This window comes from Macaca fascicularis, chromosome 13, assembly GCF_037993035.2.
Source record: "Macaca fascicularis isolate 582-1 chromosome 13, T2T-MFA8v1.1".
NCBI classification, from domain to species: Eukaryota; Metazoa; Chordata; class Mammalia; order Primates; family Cercopithecidae; genus Macaca; species Macaca fascicularis.
In genome coordinates, this window is record NC_088387.1 from 17,541,869 (window position 1) to 17,565,436 (window position 23,568).

Genomic DNA, 23,568 nt, shown 5'->3' on the forward strand with positions numbered 1-23,568 from the left:
TACCCTTTTGAAATGCCTCTAGATTTTACTTGCTAACATTTTATACTGAGTTTGTGCATCTGTTCATGAGGGCCTTGTAATTTTCTTCTAGTGTTCTTGTCAGGTTTTGATATCTGTGCTATTGAAAGCTTATAAAATGATTTGAAAGTGTTTCTTCTTTGTCTGTTCTCTAGAACGATTTTGTAATATTGGTACTATTTCTTTCTTAAATGTTTATGATAAATTCACCAGTAAAGCTACCTGAGAGTTTAATCTGTGGAAAGGCTTTTAATCATAGATTCAACTTCTTTAGTAGATATTTTAGTAGAACTGTTAAGATTGTCTATTCATCTTGTGTCAATTTTATTACATTTTCTTTTTAAAGAAACTGATTTTATCTAAATTTAAAACTTATTCACATAAGTTGTTCATAGTACCTTCATAGTACCTTTTTAATGCTTGTAGAATCTGTATTAATTTCTGTTTTTTTCTCTTTCTCTTTTCTTGATCAGTAATGCCAGCAGTTTATCTATTTAATTAATTTTCCAAGAACCAGTTTGGCTTTGTTGATATTGCCTACTGTAGGTCTGTTTATTGTTCACTGTTTTCTGCTTTTATTTTTATTATTTCCATCCTTCTGCTTTCCTTGGGTTTGTTGTCCTTTTTCTGGCTTCTAAAGTTGGATGTTTTAGTAATTGATTTTCAACTTTTTTTTCAAACTATACATTTAAAGATATAAATTTCTGGCCAGGTGCGGTGGCTCACACCTGTAATCCCAGAACTTTGGGAGGATGAGGTGGGAGTATTGCACAAGCCCATGAGTTCAAGACCAGCCTAAGCAATATAGTGAGACCTTGCCTCTACAAAAAATTTAAAAAATTAGCCAAGCATGGTGGCACACACCTGTAGTCTCAGCTACTCAGGGAGGCGGAGGTGGAGAGGATCACTAGAGCCTGGGAGGTGGATGTTGCAGTGAGCCGAGATTGCACCACTATACTCCAGTCTGGGTAACAGAGACCCTGTCTCCAAAACAAACAAACAAAAGATAGAAATTTTCCCTCTAAGCACTACGCTGCTTGCAACCCACAGTGATTTTATTATCATTCCAAATATTTTCTAATTGCCACTCTTATATTTTCTTTGAATCACGGTTTATATGGAAGTATGTGACAATCTGCAAACATGTAGTAATTTTTCTTTTTTTTTTGAGATAGCGTCTTGTTCTGTCGTCAGGCTGGAGTGCAGTGCTGCAATCTCGGCTCACTGCAATCTCTGCCTCCCGAGGCTGCCTCAGCCTCCCGAATAGCTGGGACTACAGGTGTGCGCCACCACGCCCAGCTCATTTTTGTACTTTTAGAAGAGACGGGGTTTCACCATGTTGGCCAGATGGTCTCAATCTGTTGACCTCACGATCCGCCTGCCTTGGCCTCCCGAAGTGCTGGGATTACAGGCATAAGCCACTGCGCCCGGCCACATGCAGTCATTTCGAATTATTTTTCTGTCATTGGGTTTTAATGTCATTCCAAGTCATCAAAGGAAAAAAAAACCAAAATATACATATATATACACATTACATAATTTCAAACTTTTGAAATTTGCTGACAATTACTTTATGGTCCAATATGGTTCATTTTGGTTAATGTTACAGATGCACTGAAAAGAGTATGTATTTACATAATACCTACCTGGGTGCTGTGTTCTACATATATATAGTCATGCGCTGCACAACAATGTTTCAGTCAACAATGGGCCACATATACAATGATGGTCCCATAAATCTAATACCATATTTTTACCATACATTTCCTATTTTTGGATATGTTTAGATACACAGATACTTACAGCATTGTGTTACAATTTAATTGCCTCCAGTATTCAGCACAGTAACATGCTGTACAGGTTTGCAGCCTAGGAGCAACAGGTTATACTATATAACCCAAGTGAATGGTAACCTATACCTTCTAGGTTTGTGCAAGTACATTCTATGGTGTCTGTACAATGATGAAATCACTTAATGACTCATTTCTCAGAACATATCCCTATCATTAAGAAAGGCTTCACTATACATGTAAGATCAAGGTGGTTAAGGATTGTGAATTATCTAGCTCTGTTTAGTTCTGGCAACTTTTGCTTTATACATTTGAACCCATGTTACTAAACGCACACACATTTAGGAAGATTTTTTTTCCTACTGAATCGACCCTTTCTTTTGTCATCATGAAATGTCCTTTCTTAAACAGCAAATTCCTTTTAGCCTTAAATATCTGTATTACTGTAACCATATCACCTTTGTTTTGGTTATAGAACAAAGAATATCTTTGTTATAGAACATGGAATATCTCTTTCCAGTTCTTTACTTTCAATCTCTCTATAATGGTATACTAAAGTGTATCTCTTCTAACTAGTATGTTATATAGGTTAAAAAAAAAATTCAGTCTGACAATCTTTGTTGTAACTGGAGTGTTACTCCATTTATATTTAATGTAACTATCCAAATGGCTGCATTGAAACCACGTTAGTATTTGGTTTCTATTTGTCTCATCTGTTTTTTTTATTTCTCCTTTCTTGCCTTTTTTGGGTTAATCAAATCACTTTTAGTATTCCATTTTATTGTGTTGTTTTACTAACTACACTCTTCTTTGTATTATTTTGTTACTGATTATTTTAGGTATTACAATATGCATCCCTAACTTACCAGTCTAATTGAAATATCACATTTCACCAAAGATAAAACAACTTTAAGATAAATAATATAATTCCACTGACCTGCCAGCCTTTGTGCTATGCTGTGCTACTGTCACATTTTCCTTCTACATATAGTCAGTCCTTGCAACATGCAGATTCTGTATTTGTGAATTCATTGGCTCACTAAACTTTATTTGTAAACTCCCAATTAACACTCACAGTGCTTTTGTGGTCATTTGTGGACATACACAAAGCAGCAAAAAAACTGAGTTGTCTGGCATACACATTCCCAACTGAAGTCGAACATGGTGACACCTGCCTTTTTTTTTTTCAGCTCTCATACAGGAAAGTGGCCTTTTTTACAGTCTATGTAGTGCCACACGTTTTGCACTTTTGTGGTGGTTTTGTTTGTTTATTTATTGTGTGTGATTTTGTTGTTTAAAATGGCTCCGACACATAGTGCTGAAGAGCCGTGTGGTATTCCTAAGCACAAGAAGGCTATAATGTACCTTCTGGAGAAAATAAGTGTGTTAGGTAAGACTTGTTCATGCATGAGTGCAGTGCCGTTGGTGTGAATTCAATGTTAATGAATCAATAAAATATACGAAATAAGATGTCTTTAAATAGTAACACAAGGTTGTATGTTACTCAGTTGACAAAAACATTGTGACCAGAGGCTCACAGGAGTCTTAAGTCTGTATTTCCCCAGGAGTAATGGTTTAGTATTTACTAATCAAGTGTTCATGGCAACTTTACACAACATAGCTATTGCAAATAATGAGAATCGACTGGATATCTTAAATCCCCAAATATATCTTTTGCTTTACACAATCGAGTGTCTTTTAAAGGCATGTAGAAACGAAAAAAACAGGCTTTTATATGTACCTATATACCCATCTTCTTCAATCCTTTTTGAAGATCCAAATTTCCATATGGGATCATTGTTTGCTAGCTGGAAGAACTTCCTTTAACATTTCTTATACTTCAGATCAGTTGACAAATTTTCTCAGGTTTTGTTTGCCTGAAAATATCTTTATTTCACTTTAATTTTTTATACTTTTGCTGGATACAGAATTCTGAGTTGATAGTTTCTTCTTTCAATGTTTTCAAGATGTTACTGCATTGTTTTCTGACCTGTATTTTTTCTCATAAGATGTCAGCTCTGATTCTGTCATTTGTCTCTAAATGTTTCCTTTTTTCCCTTGGCAGGTTTTAAGATATTCTATTTATCTTTGGTTTTTCAGTAGTCTGGCTATGAGGTACCTGTGCGTGGGTTTCTTTATATTGATTCTGTTTGGGGTTCCCTGAGATTCTTGGATCAGTGGATTGATATCTCTCTTAGATCATAATTTTAAAATGTTTTCAGTCACTATCTCTTTAAATATTTCTTGTGCTTCATTCTCTCTCTTCTTCTGAGACTTCAATTACAAATCTGTTATAACTTTTAACAGTGTCCCACCTCTCTCTTACATTCTGTTTTGTCCTTTGCATTTTTTTATTTTTACGTATCAGTTTGAAAAAGTTTTAAGCTGTCTTCGGGTTCACTGATCCCTTCCTTCTTCTGTTGTATCCAATCTTCTGTTAAACCACCCAGCAAATTTATTTCATATATTGCATTTTTTTAGCTCCAGAATTTTCATTTTGGTCTTGATTAGTTTCCGTTCATCTGCTTAAGATTCCACTCTATTCATCTTATCTATCTTTTCCTATAAATTATTTAACATATTAAAAATTGTTGTTTTGTGGTTCTTATTTGCTAATTCTCACATCTCTGAGCTACTGATTATTTATTCTCTTGATTTTAATACATTTCTCAGATTTTTGAGTCTATACATTGAGTCAGATTTTGGAAGTTCTCAGCCATTAGTTTATCAATTGTATTTTTTAGTTATAGAATGTTCATTTGATTTTTCTATACTTGAATTCTCTTAAAATACACCCATTTCCCATATCATTCATCTTTTCTTCTATTTTCTTTACCGCATTAATCATATTATTTAGAAGTCCTTGTCAACTAACTCTGTATCTGGATCATATCTGGGTCTGTTTTTATTGACCATCTTATCACTTGTCACTTATTGATCATGTATTTTCCCCTGCCTTTTTGCATTTCTAATTTTTTTTATTACTGGTTACTGTGATGGACACATTACAAGACACACTTACAGACTTTGGATTATGTTAGATTCCCCTAAGAAATTTTAAATTCATTTAATGTTACACAGTTAAATTATCTTGTTTCTGATAAGGTCTGCTTTTAGGCTCCTTTACAGAAGACCTACTTCAGCTTTGTCGTTATTCCTAGATCATGGTTGTTACTCTCAGGGTGTTTTCTTTACTCCTAAGGCCTGGGTCTTCTGTGATCTCTATCAAATGCCTGAAGCATTTCCCAAGTCTCTTTACTAGAGCTATGTACAAACTCCAGTGTTTTTCCAGGACCATATGATTTTCAGAATCCATTAAACTCTCAGTCTCCCAGCAGGTACTTTCTGCCAGGCCTCGCAGGCATCATGCCCCTAGACAGCCCAGGAGACCTTTCAGATTGCTGGAGTTGTTTCTCTGCAGTTCCCTCCTCTCTATGGCACCTTGCTCCACAACTCCCAGTGAACTGGGCAGCTCCAAAGTGTGATCTCTGTCTCCTCAGTCGAGTAAGACTACTATTCCCTGCTTGGAATCTACCTTCCTCCACCACAGCCCATAAATTATTCCCAGGGAAAAAGTCTAGGTGAATGTAGGATTCGCTTCATGTGTCTCCGTATATCAAGAATATCAACCCTGCTTGGTAGATGCTCAATGGCTTCAAACGAATACTTTGTATATTTTGTCCAGACTTTATAGTCATTTATGGTGGGAAGGTAAGTCCAATACCAACTACTCTGCCATTCTCAGTACTAAGAATCGTTGGAAATTCTAGATCCTCGCATCTACCACCTTTAGCATTTTTTCCCCAGGTACAGTATAAAGGTTGGAGAACAACACTGAAAGAGTCTGATTAACTGGTTTTTTTCTTTTGCTTCCCACAAATTGAGTTTGTTCATACAGGTTGGTATCCCTAATCTGAAAATCCAAAAGACTCCCAAATCTGAAACTTTTGGAGCGTCAAAATAACACTCAAAGGAAATGCTGATTGGAGCCTTTCAAAATGTAGATTTCCAGATTAGGGATGCTCAACCAATAAGTACCATGCAAGTATTCCAAAATCCAAAACAATCCAAAATTAAAGATACTTCTGATACCAAGCATTTCAGATAAGGAATACTCAACTTGTATATGTAAGTCTTCTTTACAACTTTTAGAAGCTATTATTAACATACACTCTGGCAGAAAAACAATGCATGTCCCTGCTTCAATTTTTTTTTTTTTTTTTTTTAAATAGAGACAGTGTCTTACTCCATTGCCCAGGCTGGAGTGCACTGAAGTGATCATAGCTCACTGTAGCCTGGAACTTCTGGGCTCAAGCACTCCTCCTTGCCTCAGCCTTCCAAGTAGCTGGGACTATAGGTACGTGCCACCAAGCATGACTAATTTGGGTTTTTTTGTAGAGATGGGGTCCACTATATTGTCCAGGCTGGTCTTGAAGTCCTGGCCTCAAGTGATCCTCCTGCCTCAGCCTTCCAAAATGCTGGGATTACAGGTATGAGCCACCACACTCAGTCTTTGCTTCAAATTTTTAAAGAATGTTTATGAAAGGGAGAACGATGCAAGTAGACTTTCCAAATCATTTCCCTTTTACACATCAACATTGACATTAAATATATCATCTTTATTTTCTAACATTTGTTCATTTAGTTTTTCAGATCTCTGTTTTGTTTCCTCAACTAAATTATAAATTGCCTGAGGGCAGAGACTATGACTTACACTTCTTTCTGTCTCTCATGGGATCTAACACCTTCTATTACAGACAATAAATAAATGCTGACTGATTCTATTGTTAGTGTCATATGTTTACATCTCTACTGTTATATGTCTTTGAGTTAAACATTAAAGCTATTGGTGACATATCTTTAAAAAAGAAAAAAGAAAGATAGAAAGGAAGCATACTCAGTTATATTTTTTCTACTTATTGTCACAGCAAGGCCCTGCAGTTGTTGGGTAAGCTTGTCCAAAAGAGTATGCTCCTCTTCTTTTCTCTGGTTATAGTTTGCAACAGGTGCAGATTCATCAGCCTATGAGAGAATATAGGTCAGTTTCACTGAAAAATTAACTGCAATTTACTAATTTCAAAAGAACAACAAAAAATTCCAATAAGTGCTATAAAAACAAGTAAATATCAGTGTGACATTACACCTATCTTAAGAGAAATAAATTAGATTTAAAAGAAACAGGCGATTGTGTTGGAATGCAAACCAAATGAAAAAATAAAATTATACCACTTGTTTTAGGTTTTTGTTTTATTTTCTTGCTAAGTACTATAGACCTTCCATAGTCAGTCAGAGATATGTTCTGACAGAAGATTGGCTTTAGGGTCAATAAGACGGCACCAATCCCAAGTTCTGCCACTTATTGACAGAAGAGGCATGGCTGCTTCACCACTGAGAGCTTCAATTTCCTCACCTGTAAAACAGGAATAATTAGGTTTTCAAACAGCCTAAGTTGAAAAGTTTTGTGCCACTAGAGAAATTTGGATGAGCTCTTCAGTGACCACATATCTCAGATGCAATAAAGGGGAGTAATATACAGCTGGAGAGCTGACTTTCAGGTGCCTTCCACTTTAAAGGCTCCATTAGTCTCTGGACCTGGACATCTAGGGGTAGCCAAGGCTCATGCAAAAAAAAAAAAAAAAAAAAAAAAAAAAAAAAAAAAATTCCTGAAGGGATTGTCAAGGTTAAATTCCTGTTCCTCCTATTTTTGCAGAGACATTGATATCAGAGTTGCCATTTGATACAAGAAGCTTCTTTACCACTTACCCTCAGGGCCAGACTATGCATTATTTCCCCATGAAGAAATTAAAATAAAAACAATTCTAAACTGTAAAACAAAGAACTCACAAAATGCAAAAATAAAAATAGCTCCTTCCAGGATTGTCTGAATCCTTAATAGCAGGTGAGTTCATCAAAGCTGAATATTTTTTGGTAGTTGGAGCCTTGAATTTTGCTTTGCTCCCAAGCACAGACTTAGCAACCCTGTTTGGCAAGCCAGCACTGGCTGCAGTTAGACTACATTGCTAATGTAAACCCAGGAACTTACCGGCTTGAATTAACTCCCACTGAATAAAAATACTTGTATAAGAAGAGATGTTTTAATAATATGATTAACCTCAATACTTACTTTGCTTAATTTTTGAAGAGCATTTTTATTTTCATCTATTGCCTGCTTTAACTGGATACATCTAAATTTAAAAAAAAAAGAAAATATATTTATTTTTCTATTGTCAGAACCAGAAAGCTACTTTATAAAATCATTCAGTCATTGAGCAGGCAAGGCAATTAGCCACTGTATGAACAATGCTAAAAAACTGACATATAAACGCTTTTCCACCTATTAACTCAGATGATCCTCATAGCCAACTGTAACACACATAGACATGATAACCAAGCTTCAGAAACCTTCAGTGTCTCTGGGCATCAGTTTCCTCTCTCTAAAATAAGGACGAATGTTGGACTTTAAAATGCTTCTCCAACTCTACAACTCCATAAACCTAGGACCCTCCATAAGCCTCAGAGACAAAACTAAAGTTTATTGTGTGCCAACCATGTTAAGCAGTTTACAAGCATTACCTCATTTAAGCCTCATAACAACCCTCACTCCACTTAAAGAAAGTGAAGTTCTAAAAAGTGTCCAAGTCCACATAGCTGCTCAATGGTACAGCAACAATATGAAGGCAGTTTAGGATTCCACAGTTGGCCTATTTGAGGCCACTACAGCACATGCCTGCTTTGAGCTTGGCTTGTCCAGACAGGTCCAGAGTTTTATTTATCCTACAGATGCTTCAATTCAGCATTAAGTCTTAGATACCCAAATGAAAAGTACAAAAAATGACCAAATATGAGCTATGAGCTATAGCTCATGATATTTTTTTTTAAATCAAATGCTTTACCAAACAATAACCTACAAAAGTCATCTTTTCATGCCATTAGAGTCTTTTTTTTTTTTTTTTTTTTTTTTGCTTATAGATGTGAGTGAAATGAAATAAGCATGAAAAAGGGAATAACAACGTTGATCCAAGATGGCCGATTAGAAGCAGCTGTGGTCTGTGGCACTCACTGAGAGGAATGAAGAGAGGCAAGTGAATTCAGCACCTTCAACTGAAATATCCAGGTTCACACATTGGGACTGACAGGGCAAACAACTTGACCCATGAGAATGCAGAAAAGCCAGGGAAGAAGGGGAACAACAGCCAACCCGGGAGTGGCATGGTGCCAAAGGAACCCCCATCCCCAACCAAGGGAAGCAGTGAGTGACTGTGCAACGCTGCCCAGAAAACCATGCTTCTCCCACGGATCTCTGCAACCCACAGATCAGGAGATCTCCTGAGTTCATGCCACCAGGGCCTTGGGTCCAATACACAGAACTGTGTGGTATCTTGACAGAGCCGCTGCTCACGCACACACAGTGACCCAGGAATTTTACATATTCTGGCCCCAGGATCCCCAGCAAGGGAGGATATCCATCTGTACATATCCCCAGAAAGGGAGCTGAATCTAGGGAGCCAAGCAGCATTGTTCCATGGGCCCCACTTCCATGGCCCCCACTTCCATGGCAACTCACAAGTTAAGACCCACTGGCTTGGAATTCCAGCCAGCCAACCAAAGCAGTCTGGAATCTGTCTGAGGCAGTTCCGAGTTACCGGGGGCAGAGGTGGCTGCCATCTCTGTGGTTCAGTAGACTTAGCCATTCTAGCCTGCTGGCTTTGGAGAATACAAATGGTCTGGACAAGAAAAAGTCCCCCCTAACGCATCACATGTGCTCTACCAAAAAGCAGCCAGACTGCTTCTTTAAGTGGGTCTGTAATCCCATTCCACCTGACTAGGTGAGACCTCCCAAAAGGGGATTCCAGCCACCTCCTACAAAGTGTATTTGGGCTGGCAACAAGTCAGTACTCTCCTGGGACAGAGCTTCCAGAGGAAGGAGCTGGCTGCCAGATTTGCTGTTTTGCAGCCTTCACTGGTGATACTTCCAGGTATGGGAAAAACCGAGGCAATTAGGGTCTGGATTACAGCAAACCACAGCAGTGCTACAGTAGAGTGTCCTGACTGTTAAAGGAAAAACAAACAAACAGAAAACAACAACATCAACAATAAAAACTGAACAAAAATCCTATTTAAAGGTCAGCAACCTCAAAGATCAAAGGCAAATAAGCCCATAAAGATGAGAAAGAATCAACACAAAATGCTGAAAACTCAAAAAGCCAGAGTGCCTCTTCTGCTCCAAATGACCACAACCCCACTCCAGCAAGGGCACAGAAGTGTGTTGAGGCTGCGATGGCTGAACTTACAGAAGGAGGCTTCAGAAAGTGGATAACAAAAAACTCCATTGAGCTAAAGGAGCATGTTGAAACCCACTGCAAAGAAGCTAAGAATCATGATAAAACAATACAGGAGCTGATAGCCAGAACAGCCAATTAAGAGAGGAACATAACTGACCTGATGGAGATGAAAAACACAAGAACTTTATAATGCAATCACAAGTATCAACAGCAGAATAGACAAGGCAGAGGAAAGAATCTCAGAACTTGAAGATTATCTTTCTGAATTAAGACAGGCAGACAAGAATAGGGAAAAAAGGATGAATGGGATTATGTATAGAGACCAAACCTATGACTGATTGGGGTATCTAAAAATGACAGGAAGAATGGAACCAAGTTGAAAAACATAACTCTCCCAACCTAGCAAGACAAACCAACACTCAAATTCAGGAAATCCAGTGAACCCCAGTAAGGCACTCCATGAGAAGATCAACCCCAACACACATAATCATCAGATTCTCCAAGGTCAAAATGAAAAAAAAAAAAATTTAAAGGCAGTCAGAGAGAAAGGCCAGGTCACCTACAAAGGGAAGCTCATCAGACTAACAGCACACCTCTCAGCGGAAACCCAAACCCTACAAGCCAGCAGAGATCAGGGACCAATATTCATCATTCTTAAAGAAAAGAAATTTCCAACCCAGAATTTCATATCCGGCCAAACTAGGCTTCATACACGAAGGAGAAATAAGATCCTTTTCAGACCAAGCAAATGTGCGTAGGGAATTTGTCACCACCAGGCCTGCCTTGCAAGAGCTCCTGAAGGAAAGGCTAAATATGGAAAGGAGAAATTGATACCACCCACTATAAAAACACACTGAAGTACACAAACCAGTGATACTATGAAGCAACCACATAAACAAATCTGCAAAATAACCAGCTAACATAATGATGATAGGATCAAATTCACACAAAACAATACTAACCTTAAATGTAAGTGGGTTAAATTCCCCAATTAAAAAGACACAGAATGGCAAGCTGGATAAAGAGCCAAGATCCACTGGTATGCTGTCTTCAAGAGACCCATCTCATGTGCAAAGACACACATAGGTTCAAAATAAAGGGATGGAGGAAAATTTACCAAGCAAATGGAAAACAGAAAAAAGCAGGAGCTGCAATTCTAGCTTCTGACAAAACAGACTTTAAACAAACAAAGATTAAAAAAAAGACAAAGAAGGGTATTACACAATGGTAAAGTGTTCAATTCAACAAGAAGAGCTAACTATCCTAAATATATATGCACCCAATAAAAGATCACCCATGTTGGGAAGAGACCCCCAAATCTGGCCATAAACTGGCCCCAAAACTGGCCATAAACAGAATCTCTGCAGCACTGTGACATGTTCGTGATGGCCATGACACCCACAGTGAAGGCTGTGGGTTTACTGGAATGAGGGCAAGGAAGACCTGGCCCACCCAGGGCGGAAAACTGCTTAAAGGCAGTCCTGAACCACAAACAATAGCATGAGCAATCTGTGCCTTACGGACATGTTCCTGCTGCAGATAACTAGCCAGACCCACCCCTTTATTTCGGCCCATCCCTTTATTTCCTGTAAGGAATACTTTTAGTAAACCTATAACCTATAGAAACAATGTTTATCACTGGCTTGCTGTCAATAAATACGTGGGTAAATCTCTGTTCGAGGCTCTCAGCTCTGAAGACTGTGAGACCCCTGATTTCCCACTCCACACTATTTCTGTGTGCGTGTCTTTAATTCTGCTAGCGCTGCTAGGTTAGGGTCTCCGTGACTGAGCTGGTCTCAGCAACCCAGATTCATACATCAAGTTCTTAAGATTTTCAAAGTGACTTGGACTCCCATACAATAGTAGTGGGAGACTTTAACACCCCACTGACAACATTAGGCAAGTCATCAACACAGAAAATTGAGAAAGATATTCAGGACCTGAACTCAGCTCTGGATCATGTGGACCTGATAGATATCTACAGAACTCTCCACCCAAAAACAACAAAATATGCATTCTACTCATCACCACATGGCACTTACTCTAAAATTGACCACATAATCGGAAATAAAATATTCCTCAGCAAATGAAAAAGAACTTAAATTATAACAAACAGACCAAAATGCAATCAAATTATAACTCAAGATTAAGAAATTCACAAATGACACTAGCAGCAAACCTGACTGGTAGTTCCTTCCCCAGAAGGAGAGATTCCTCTGCCATGGAGTCCTACGATGTGATCATCAACTGGCCTGTCATGATCCACAATGGATCTGGTGTGATTAAAGCTGGTTTTGCTGGTGATCAGATCCCCAAATACTGCTTTCCAAACTATGTGGGCCGACCCATGCACATTCGTGTCATGGCAGGAGCCCTTGAAGGTGACATCTTCATTGGCTCCAAAGCCAAGGAGCACCAAGGGCTGCTCTCGATCTGCTATCTCATGGAGCATGGCATTGTTGAGGACTGGAACAACATGGAACACATCTGGCAATATGTCTATTCTAAGGACCAGCTGCAGACTTTCTCAGAGGAGCATCCTGTGCTCCTCACTGAGGCGCCTTTAAACTCACAAAGAAACCGGGAATGAGCTGCCAACAATTTCTTCGAGAGCTTCAATGTGCTCGCTATTTTCATCTCCATGTAAGCTCATTTGAAACTAATGAGAACAAAGAGACAATGTATCAGAATCTCCGAAATGTAGCTAAAGCAGTGTTAAAAGGAAAATTTATATCACTAAATGCCCATATCAAAAAGCTACAAAGATCTCAACTAAAAGAACTAACATCTCAACTGAAAGAACTAGAGAACCAAGAGCAAACAAACCCTAAAGCTAGCAGAAGACAGGAAATAACCAAGATCAGAGCTGAACTGAAGGAGACAGAGACATGAAAAACCCTAAAAAGAACAAATTCAGGAGGTAGTTTTTTTAAAAAAAAATTAATAAAAAGGATACACCATTAGCTAGACTAATAAAGAAAAGAGAGAATAAACACAGTCAGAAATTATAAGGGGGATATCACCACTGACCCCAGAGAAATACAATCAGCAGAGAATACTATAAACACCTCTATGCACATGAACTAGAAAATCTAGAAGAAATGGATGAGTTATTGGACACATACACCCTCCCAAGACTGAACCGGGAAGAAACTGAATCCCTGAACAGACCAATAATGAGTTCTGAAATTGAAGCAGTAATAAATAGCTTACCAACCAAAAAACTCCCAGGACCAGAAGAATTCACAGCTGAATTCTACCAGAGGTATAAAGAAGAGTGGGAACCATTTCTGAAATTATTCCAAACAACTGAAAAGTAGAGACTCCTCCCTGACTAAATGTATAAGGCCAGTATCCTCCCAATACCAAAACGTGGCAGAGATACAGCAAAAACAGAAAACTTCAGGCCAATATCCTCCATGAACATCGATACAAAAATCCCCCACAAAATACTGGCAAACTGAATCCAGCAGCACATCAAAAAGCTTATCTACCAGAATCAAGTTGGCTTCATCCCCAGAATGAAAGTTTGGTTAAACATACGCAAATCAATAAATGTGATTCATCACATAAACAGAACTTAAGACAAAAAAAAAAAAATGACTATCCCAATAAATGCAGAAAAGGCTTTCAATAAAATTCAACATCTTTTCACATTAAAAACTTTCAATAAACTAGATATTGAAGGAACATACCTCAAAATAATCAGAGCCATATATGATAAACCAACAGTCAATATCATACTGAATGGGCAAAAGCTTGAAGCATTCCCTTTGAAAACAGGCACAAGACAAGGATCCCTCCCTCATCACTCCTATTCTATGCAGTGTTGGAAGTTCTCACCTGGGAAGTCAGGCAAGAGAAAGAAATAAAGAGTATTCAAATAGGAACAGAGGAACTCAAATTATCCCTGTTTGCAGATGACATGATCCTATATCTAGAACACCCCATTGTCTTGGCCCAAAAACTTCTTAAGCTGATAAGTAACCTCAGCGAAGTCTCAGGATACAAAATCAATGTGCAAAATTTGCTAGCATTCCTGTATACCAACAACAGGCAAGCAGAGAGCTAAATCCTGAAATCACATTCACAACTGCTACAAAAAGAATAAAATACCTAGGAGTACAGCTAACAAAGAGAGTGAGAGGGACCTTCTCAAGGATAACTACAAACCACTGCTCCAGAAATCAGAGATGACACAAAAAAATGGAGAAACACTCCATGCTTGTGGATAGGAAGAATCATATCGTGAAAATGGACATACTGCCCCAAATAAAGTATAGATTCAATGCTATTCCCATGAAACTTCCATTGACATTCTTCACAGAATTAGAAAAACTATTTTAAAATTTATATGGAACAAAAGAAGAGCCCAAATAGCCAATACAAAAAGAACAAAGAACAAAAAGAACAAAGCTGGAGGCATCACGCTACCTGACTTCAAACTATATTACAAGGCTACAGTAACTAAAACAGCATGGTACTGGTACAAGAACAGACACATAGGCCAATAGAACAGAACAGAGAACTCAGAAATAAGACTTGCACACCTACAATCATCTGATCTTTGACAAACCTGACAAAAAGAAGCAATGGGGAAAGGGCTACCTATTTAATAAATGATGCTGGAAGAGCTGGCTAGCTATATGCAGAAAATTGAAACTAGACCCCCTTCCATACACCATACACAAAAATTAATTCAAGATGGATTAAAGACTTAAATGTAAAACCCAAAACTATAAAAACTCTAGAAGAAAATCCAAGCAATAGCATTCAGGACATAGGCTCAGGCAAATATTTCATGACAACAAAAAGCCTAAAGCCATTGCAACAAAAGCAAAAATTGACAAATAGGATCTCATCAAACTAAAGAACTTTTGCACAGTAAAAGAAACTATCATCGGAGTGAACAGACAGCCTACAGAATGGGAGAAAAGGTTTGCAATCTATCCATCTGATGAAGGTCTAATATCCAGAGTCTATGAATAGGCAAATTTATAAGAAAAAAAAACCCCATTAAAAAGTGAGCAAAGGACATAAACTAACACTTCTCAAAAGACACACATTCAGCCAAGAACATGAAAAAAAGCTCAACATCACTGATTAGAGAAATGCAAATCAAAATCACAATGAAGTATCATCTCACACCAGTCAGAATGGCGATTATTAAAAAGTCAAAAAACAGAGGTTGGCAAGATTGCAGAGAAAAAGGAACACCTATACACTGTTGTTGGGAGTGTAAATTACTCCAATCATTGTGGAAGACAGTGTGGTGATTCCTCAAAGACCTAGAGGCAGAAATACTATTTGACCCAACAATTCCATTACTGAGTGTATATCCAAAGGAACAGAAATTGTTCTATCAAAAAGACACATGCACACGTATGTTCACTGTAGCATACTCACAATAGCAAATACATGGAATCAACCTAAATGCCCATCAGTGATACACTGGATAAAGAAAATGTGGTACATATACACCATGGAATACTATGCAGCCATAAAAAGGAACCAGATCATGTCCTTTGGAGGGACATGGATAGAGTTGGAAGCCATTATCCTCAGCAAACTAATGCAGGAACAGAAAACCAAACTCTGCATGTTCTCACTTATAAGTGGGAGCTGAATAATGAGAACACATGGACACATGGAGGGTAACAACATACACTGGGGCCTGTAGGAAGGAGGAAATGGAGGAGAAAGAGCATCAGGAAGAATAGTTAATGGATACTGGGCTTAATACCTAGGTGATGGAATGATCTGTCCAGCAAACCAGCATGGCACACGTTTACCTATGTAACAAATCTGCACAATGCTATACATGTATCCCTGAACTTAAAAGTTAAAGAAAATAAATTAAAAACCATAATAAATAAAAAAATTTTTAAAGCGAACAAAAGTCTCAAAAGGGTAGAAAAAGAGAAGGGGAAACATCAAACTGGGGCTGACCCCACTAGCAACCTCCCCAAAAGTCCCTCTCCCACCCTTCTCTTTGCTGGCAGTCAGCTTCCCACTGGCACCTATGTTCTCAGCCTCCACTGCAGGCAGGGTGGGCAGGGGGCCCAGGGCTCCCAGTGTAACAGAAAACACGTATATTGGGATTGCCTCCCATTTTATCCTCCCTTACCAGGCATGAAAAGAATCCCTCCTACATCTGCTCTTAGATGCTGAGGGTGTGGACTTTGTAACCATGAGGAGAGACATCACCAACAAGCAAAAGATGGCAGAGTGGATGGACAGCAAAGGCTGGTCTTTGAGGATATCACAAGCCATGAATCCACCCTGAGAGAAGCTAGCTGCAGGCTTTTGTCAAATGAGACTAACAGTAAAGCTGCTTATTTTGGCAGGTGTCATGTTACTTGACCAAAAAAATCTTTACTGAAACTTAGACTCAGAAATTTCACTAAAAGGCCAGAGTGGAAAACTATTTTAATATAATGTACCAAGAAAAGAAATTATTTATTACAATTACCTCCTTTATAACTATGTAATTATTAAAATCCTCAAACAGTTGATATTTTAAGACTCCTGGTTCAGGATAAAAACTAAGCACACACTCATCTTCACTGCCTCCTGAAACCCCACAAAAAATGATTAAAACGTTTGAAAAGGTAGCAAACCCTGAACACTGCAAAGAAGGAAAGAGGGACAAGTAGCCAGCAAGAGATTTCAACAAATTTCTGCTCCATGGAAAAAGCCTGGAAGCATGTTCTCCTATAAAGGGTGGAAGATGCAACACAAGCATAAGAGGGAGATAATCTACCAGGCCAAAAACTCTAGGACTTGACTCAGCAGACATAAAGGACCAAAGGTTAAGTAAACTAAATCATAGAGGAACACATTATGAAACCCTGCAGATGAAAAGACATGCACATGCTTTCCCTCCTTACCAGGGGATTCTTCCCTAAAAACAAAAAACAAACAAACAAAAACAATTAACAAATGACCTAAAGAGAATCATGACTGCTAAAGAAGTTTTCACACACCAGGGTTAGAGCCTGCCCTATTCCGGCACTGGGAGCTTCTCAGAATAAAAGCTACTTCCCAGCCTCTGATAAGCCCTATCAACATATAGAATTTCATTCTTATTCAGGGGATGGTACTAGCAGGAAAGACCCCTCTCTATCTAACAGTAGAAAAGCCCATGAGAGCTCTCTGGGCTAGTCCCTCATTCTTCAGTAAAAACAGATAAGCCAGGCCTAATAAAGAAAACCGGCAACATGAAAGATAAAAGTTAAGAATAACCAAATATAAATTAATTAATTAACTAATTAAAAAGAATCTGAGCCCAGAGAAAGCAAAGACAATTCAGAGAACAGAAGAGAACTTAAGGAAAAAAAAAAAAAGCTTCCTAGTCATGGAAGTAGTAACAAGGCAATCAATATGAAAACAGGAACATGATGCTATGAAAAAAGAACAATTAAGAACAAGAGAAAACACTTGTAAATTAACAACATGACTGATGGCCAGGCATGGTGGCTCATGTCTGTAATCCCAGCACTTTGGGAGGCCATCAGGGGCAGATCACCCGAAGTCAGGAGTTTGAGACCAGCCTGGCCAACGTGGTGAAATTCTGTCTCTACTAAAAATGCAAAAACTTAGCCGAGTGTGATGGTGTGAGCCTGTAATCCCAGCTACTCAGGAGGCTGAGGCAGGAGAATCACCTGAACCCAGGAGGCAGAGGTTGCAGTGAGCCAAGATTGTGAGACACAGTGAGACTCTGTCTTAAAAAACAAAAAAAACAATATAACTGCTGAAATAAAACAATATGGCTGTTGAAATAGATAATAAAGAAAAGTGTTAAAGTCAAGAGAATTGCCAGCATGGCAGCTCACGGTGGGGGCGGGGGGCATCCCTTGAGCCTAGGAGGCAGAAGTTGCAGTGAGGCGTGATTGTGCCACTGCATTACAGCCTGGACGACAGAGTGAGACCCCCCTACTCCCCTCAAAAAAAACAGAAACTATTAACAGGAAGTTATGAGATCTAGAGAATCAGTCCAGGATATTCAATACCTGACTCAAAGGTATTTCAGGAAGAAACAGACAAATGGAATTAACGAAATAATGTTTTTGTAAAATAAAATCTCCCAGAGCTCATGAGACATGAGTTTTCAAACTAAGACTCAGAGCACTGAGCAGATAAAAATGACACCTACATGACATTTTCAGACATGCAAATGTCAAAGTGAGTTTCTAAATGACAGTAACAATCTTCTTTTCATGCACAGAGAAGACTACGGTTACTTGGGCTTAAAAATAATTATTAGGGGCCAGGAGCAGTGGCTCATGCCTGTAATCCCAGCACTTTGGGAGGCCGAGGCGGGCAGATCATGAGGTCAGGAGATCGAGACCATCCTGGCTAGCACAGCGAAACCCCGTCTCTACTAAAAATACAAAAAATTAGCCAGGTGTGGTGGCATGCACCTGTAATCCCAGCTACTTGGGAGGCTGAGGCAGGAGAATCACTTGAACCTCGGAGATGGAGGTTGCAGTGAGCTGAGATCACGCCACTGCACTCCAGCCTGGGCGAGAGTCTCAAAAAAAATAAAACATAACAATTATTAGGCTGGGCGTGGTGGCTCACACCTGTAATCCCAGCACTTTGGGAGGCCAAGGCCAGGGGATCCCTTGAGGTCAGGAGTTTGAAACCAGCCTGACCAACATGGATGAAACCCGTCTCTACTCAAAATACAAAATTTAGCCAGGTGTCATGGGGCATGACTGTAATCCCAGCTACTCAAGAGCCTGAGGCAGAAGAATCACTTGAACCTGGGAGGTGGAGGTTGCAGTGAGCCAAGATTGTGCCACTGCACTCCAGCCTGGGCAACAGAGCGAGATTCAGTCTCAAAAAAGACAATAATTAATATTATTATTTTATATTATTATAATATATTATTATATTATTATATAAAATATTATATATAAAATATATTTATATTATTATAATTATTATTATTATTATTATTTTTAGTTTACTAACATAAAATTTAAAAAGTTTTCCCTGGGACTTCAAATTCCGTCTATAAATCTTATTCTGTTTTTAAACCTAGTAAAGCAAGAACAATAACCTTTGCTTTTCTTTCATTACTGTTAATTAAACTTGAACTAAATCCCTTAAACAATCAATCCTACTATTATAAATGAAATTCACTTGACATTTCAAAATTCATTTGTTTTTCCTTTAAACACTCTGAATGCCTGACGTAAGTAAAACTTTTCCAAACAATTATAATTCACTTAAATTAATAGAATGAATCTCATGTTCTTTGGAATGTAACAAAATATTTAAATATCTCAAAAACAAAGATTATCTTAATGATGTCCTAAACTTAATACAAATGTTATGAATTAATAGTCTAAATTTGATTTAGTTCATCACATCTATTTAACTTTAAACTCTCCCAAGGATTTTTTTTTTTTTTTAAGTAAAAACAAATACAAAACAAAAACCACCCACCTAGAAAACAGTGTTGTCTTCTCATGGGAGTTAAAGTTAATATCCCAATGAAGGACTAACTGCTTATAGACAGAGGTTTCTGACCAGGTCACAGGATCTGGGCTACATAGGCCAAGGATTTAAGGTAATCCTGCCCAAGTCACCTATGTTTCCATTAAGCAGTTTTTATAGTTGCTTTCATAACAGCAAGTCCACAACCATCACGATTAGGTTGGTTTCTTCTACATTCAACTTACAACACTATGTGATTCTTCCATTTGATTCCAAAGGACCAATCTCTATGCCTTAAATACTATGCATTGAAATGTAAGTGCAGTTCCTGGAAAGCTTATATAAATTAGCATACTTTACCTTTGATAAATATCTTGTCTTTTATTGGGTTCTAGGGCTTCTTCTTTCAGTTGGCTCTCAGAAAGCAAATTATCAACCTACGGAGACCATTTAAAATATCACATTGTTAAATACCATATCACCTTAGGAAAGAAAACTTCTCTTTTTATCCAGTATTTTATAATGAACACTTTTAAACATACAACAAAGTTTCAAAAATTTTACAGTGAAAACCCATATACCCACTACCTAGAAAAAACATTAACATTTTACTATACGTATTTGATCTATCCATCAATCCACCTTAGGCCTTTCAAAGTAAGTTACAGTTATCAATACATTTCTCCCTAAATAATGGACTACGGATGTCACTAACTAAAGTTCAATAGTTGATGCAATGTATGTATACAGTGAAATGCACAAATATGAGGCATACATTTGCTGAGTTTCGACAAATGCATCCATCTGTGTAACCAAAATTCTTATCAAGATGTAGAAAACTACCATCACCCTAGTAAGTTCCTTCATGCCCTTGCCAGTAAATCCTCTCCTTAATCTTCCATAGAGAAACCTGTTTTGATATTTTTCCAACATAAATTAGTTTTGCCTGCTCTTGAAATTTTATATAAATAGACGTATACAGTAAGCACTCTTGTGTGACCTTTCCATGAAGCATGTTTTTGAGATACTTCCATATTGTTGTGTGTACCATTAGTTCACTCCTTCTTATTACTGAGTGGTATCCATTGTATTGAATGTATCATGACTTTATCTTGACTTAGTAGTTTAAGTTTACTAACACTATATGTAACTTTGTCAATATACTCTCCAAAAAGGCACATACTTCTTTGGTCTGTTTTCTATAGATTATGTAGAGAAGATAAAGTGGATGAAAAAAAGAGAAAATTCCACTAGTTTCTTCTCTACTCTTGCAATTTGGCATCCATCTGAGTGTTATTTACAAAATTCACACACCTAGTGATAGAGCCAATCATCGCAGGCCTGACCCAGAGGGGCTGTTGATTACTTGTCCTATGGACACCGAATAGAAAATCTGTTCCATTTTCGGCTTCAGGTGTCCTCTGTGAAGACAGGGAGGAATTAGCTAATACTATCAAAATACACTTTCCAGATAGTCAAGGTATCAAAAGGCTCCAGAGCCAGTATTTCTCCCAGGAGAATAATCTTTGTAATAGTTTGTTTTAATAATCATTTTTATAGTTTCCTTCTAAAACTTTTCCTGGTTCTCCTAATGTCCCACTAAATTTAAAATTAGTTCATCATGACTAATCATCAGAGAAATGCAAATTAAAACTACAATGAGGTACCATCTCACACTGGTCAAAATGATTATTATTAAAAAATCAAGAAATGACAGATTCTGGTGAGGCTGACAAGAAAAGAGGACACGTGTACACTGTTGGTGGGAATGACAATTAGTTCAGCCACTGTGGAAAGCAGTTTGGAGATTTCCCAAACAACTTAAAACAGAACTACCATTTGACCCAGCAATCCCATTTCTGTGTATATACCCCCCTCAAAAAAAAAAATGATTCTACCAAAATGTCACATGAATGTGTATGTTCCCTTCAGCATTATTCACAATAGCAAAGACATGGAATCAACCTAGATGCCCACCAATGGTGGACTGGATAAAGAAAATGTGGTACATATACACCATGAAATAATATGCAGCCATAAAAAAGAATGAAATCATGTCCTTTGCAGCAACATGGATAGAGCTGGAGGCCATTGTCCTAAGTGAATTAACATAGGAACAGAAAACCAAATACCACACGTTCTCACTTGTTGAGTAAACACAGACATAACGATGGCAGCAATGGACACTGGGGACTGCTGGAGTGCAGAGGAAGGAAGAGGAATGAAGGCTGAAATACTGCCTATTGGGTACTATGCTCACTGCTTGAGTGATAGGATCATCTGTACCCCAAACCTCAGCATAACACAGTGTTCCCATGTGACAGACCTGCACATGTACCCCCTGAATCTAAAATAAAAGTTGAAATTTAAAAATAAGATACAGAACCATATTAAGAGTCCAGCAAAGTTCAGCATAAGTCAATGCCCCATCAAGTTCATTTTTTATTTCTACCAGAAGAGTATTTAGCTTTTGTTGCACCGTTCTGATTCCAATACACAGTCACCTAAATATTTACCTCCCAAATCCTTTTTACTTTAAACAAGAGAACAGAAATGGATAAAATAAAAGTATCAGTGAATCTCTTACTGGCCTAAGATTATGAAATAATTTTACTCAGTGGAAAAATACTTAGTAATAGATCACATGAAAAAAAATTAAAATAAAGTAAAATAAAAATGTCAAAAAATAAACCCACTGGTTGCTATTTGCTGTTTTCTTATTTTTAATAAGAACTCAGTGTATTTTTAAAAAGGTTTTTTTTTTTTTTTTTTTTTTTTTTTTTTTTTTGAGACCAAGTCTTGCTATGTTGCCCAAGTTAGTCTCGAACTCCTGGGCTCAGGTGATCCTCCTGTCACAGCCTCCCAAGTAGCTGGTACTACTAGCATGAGTCACCATACCTGGCCTAAATATTTTTATAAAGATAAAAAAGAATAAAGAAAATCCTAATAATCATCGGCATCCTGTCACACAGAAATACCACATTAGCATGTTCCCTTCTATGCTGTTCTGTGTATATTATATAAGTAAAAATGTGATGAATACTTTTATACATCAATCTCAGTCCTACTTTCTAATTATTACATATAGCAGATCCCTGGAAATGTAATTTTTGAGCCTAGGTGCATACAAACATGCTACACCTTGTCAACCTGCTTTCCTGAAATGCTGTACAAGCACCTTATACATGGGAGCAGTGAATGTGTCTGCTTCATCACACCTTCCTTAAGACTGAGTGTTGTGATTTTTAAAATGTTTGGGATACCTTATGTCCTTTGCAATTACTTGAATATCTTTGAAGTTAACATTCCTCGTATGTTTATGAGTTACTTGTTCACCTCCTCTGCTCATTTATCAGATCTTAATGTTCTTGCATATTAAGACTATTCCTTGACACCTATTTCGCTTGAGTTCATGGAGGCAATAATAATCTCCATTAGAGGAAGGCTCAAAGGAAACGGGCTTGGAAAGTGGAGAGAGAAGCTAGGCTCAGAGTTGGGTTGGAAATGGTTACCACTAAGTTTAGATTGGGAGATGAGGTGGGTTAGTGAATTGTTAGGGCAGGAGGTTGAAATGTTAGCTGGGAGTAAGGGTCGGAGGAGGGGGCGCTTAGTTGATGGTCACGAATTGTGGCAGGTTTCGCCTTTGCCTGAGGGTTGAGTTGGGATCAGAAGGGGTTTGAATCGGGGTTGGGTGCTCGAATGTTATGGGGTAAGGGAGCGTTACAACCTGGGAAGGTAAATAGGCTGGGGACAAGCTCCCAGGATTAGGTGGGGTCACGGTGGGAAGGCGCAGTGCGCGCAGCTGCGTCTGCCTGTCGTCCGCCCCAGGGCCCTCTGCACAGCCTGACCATACCTGTTGCTTCAGCTCCTGATTGCGGCGCCGCAAGGCCTGGAGAGGATCGCGCTGCCGCCTCGCCAGCATCTCCCTCGCTGCGGCGCCCCGATTGCTCCAGTTGCCAGGGAAACCAAGCGGCGGCGCCGGAAGGTGACGCCATCGACGTGCGCCCGCCTCCCAGGCCCGTCCCGCCCCG

General features: G+C 38.4%; 1 protein-coding gene across 6 annotated transcripts in view; it reads right to left on the reverse strand.

Annotated features, from left to right (window-relative positions):
* NPHP1 (nephrocystin 1) overlaps positions 1-23,504 on the reverse strand; it is a 67,775-nt gene extending 44,271 nt beyond the window's left edge. For all 6 annotated transcript variants that reach the window (XM_074010868.1, XM_005575247.5, XM_015433382.4 and 3 more), the window contains exons 1-4: positions 23,391-23,504; positions 19,898-19,974; positions 7,933-7,993; positions 6,706-6,830 (exon numbers count right to left, since the gene is read on the reverse strand). In XM_074010868.1, the coding sequence (XP_073866969.1) occupies positions 6,706-6,830; positions 7,933-7,993; positions 19,898-19,974; positions 23,391-23,459 (332 nt within the window). In that variant the 5' untranslated portion in view covers positions 23,460-23,504. The remainder of the gene's footprint in view (positions 1-6,705; positions 6,831-7,932; positions 7,994-19,897; positions 19,975-23,390) is intronic.
* Positions 23,505-23,568: the final 64 nt, after the last annotated feature.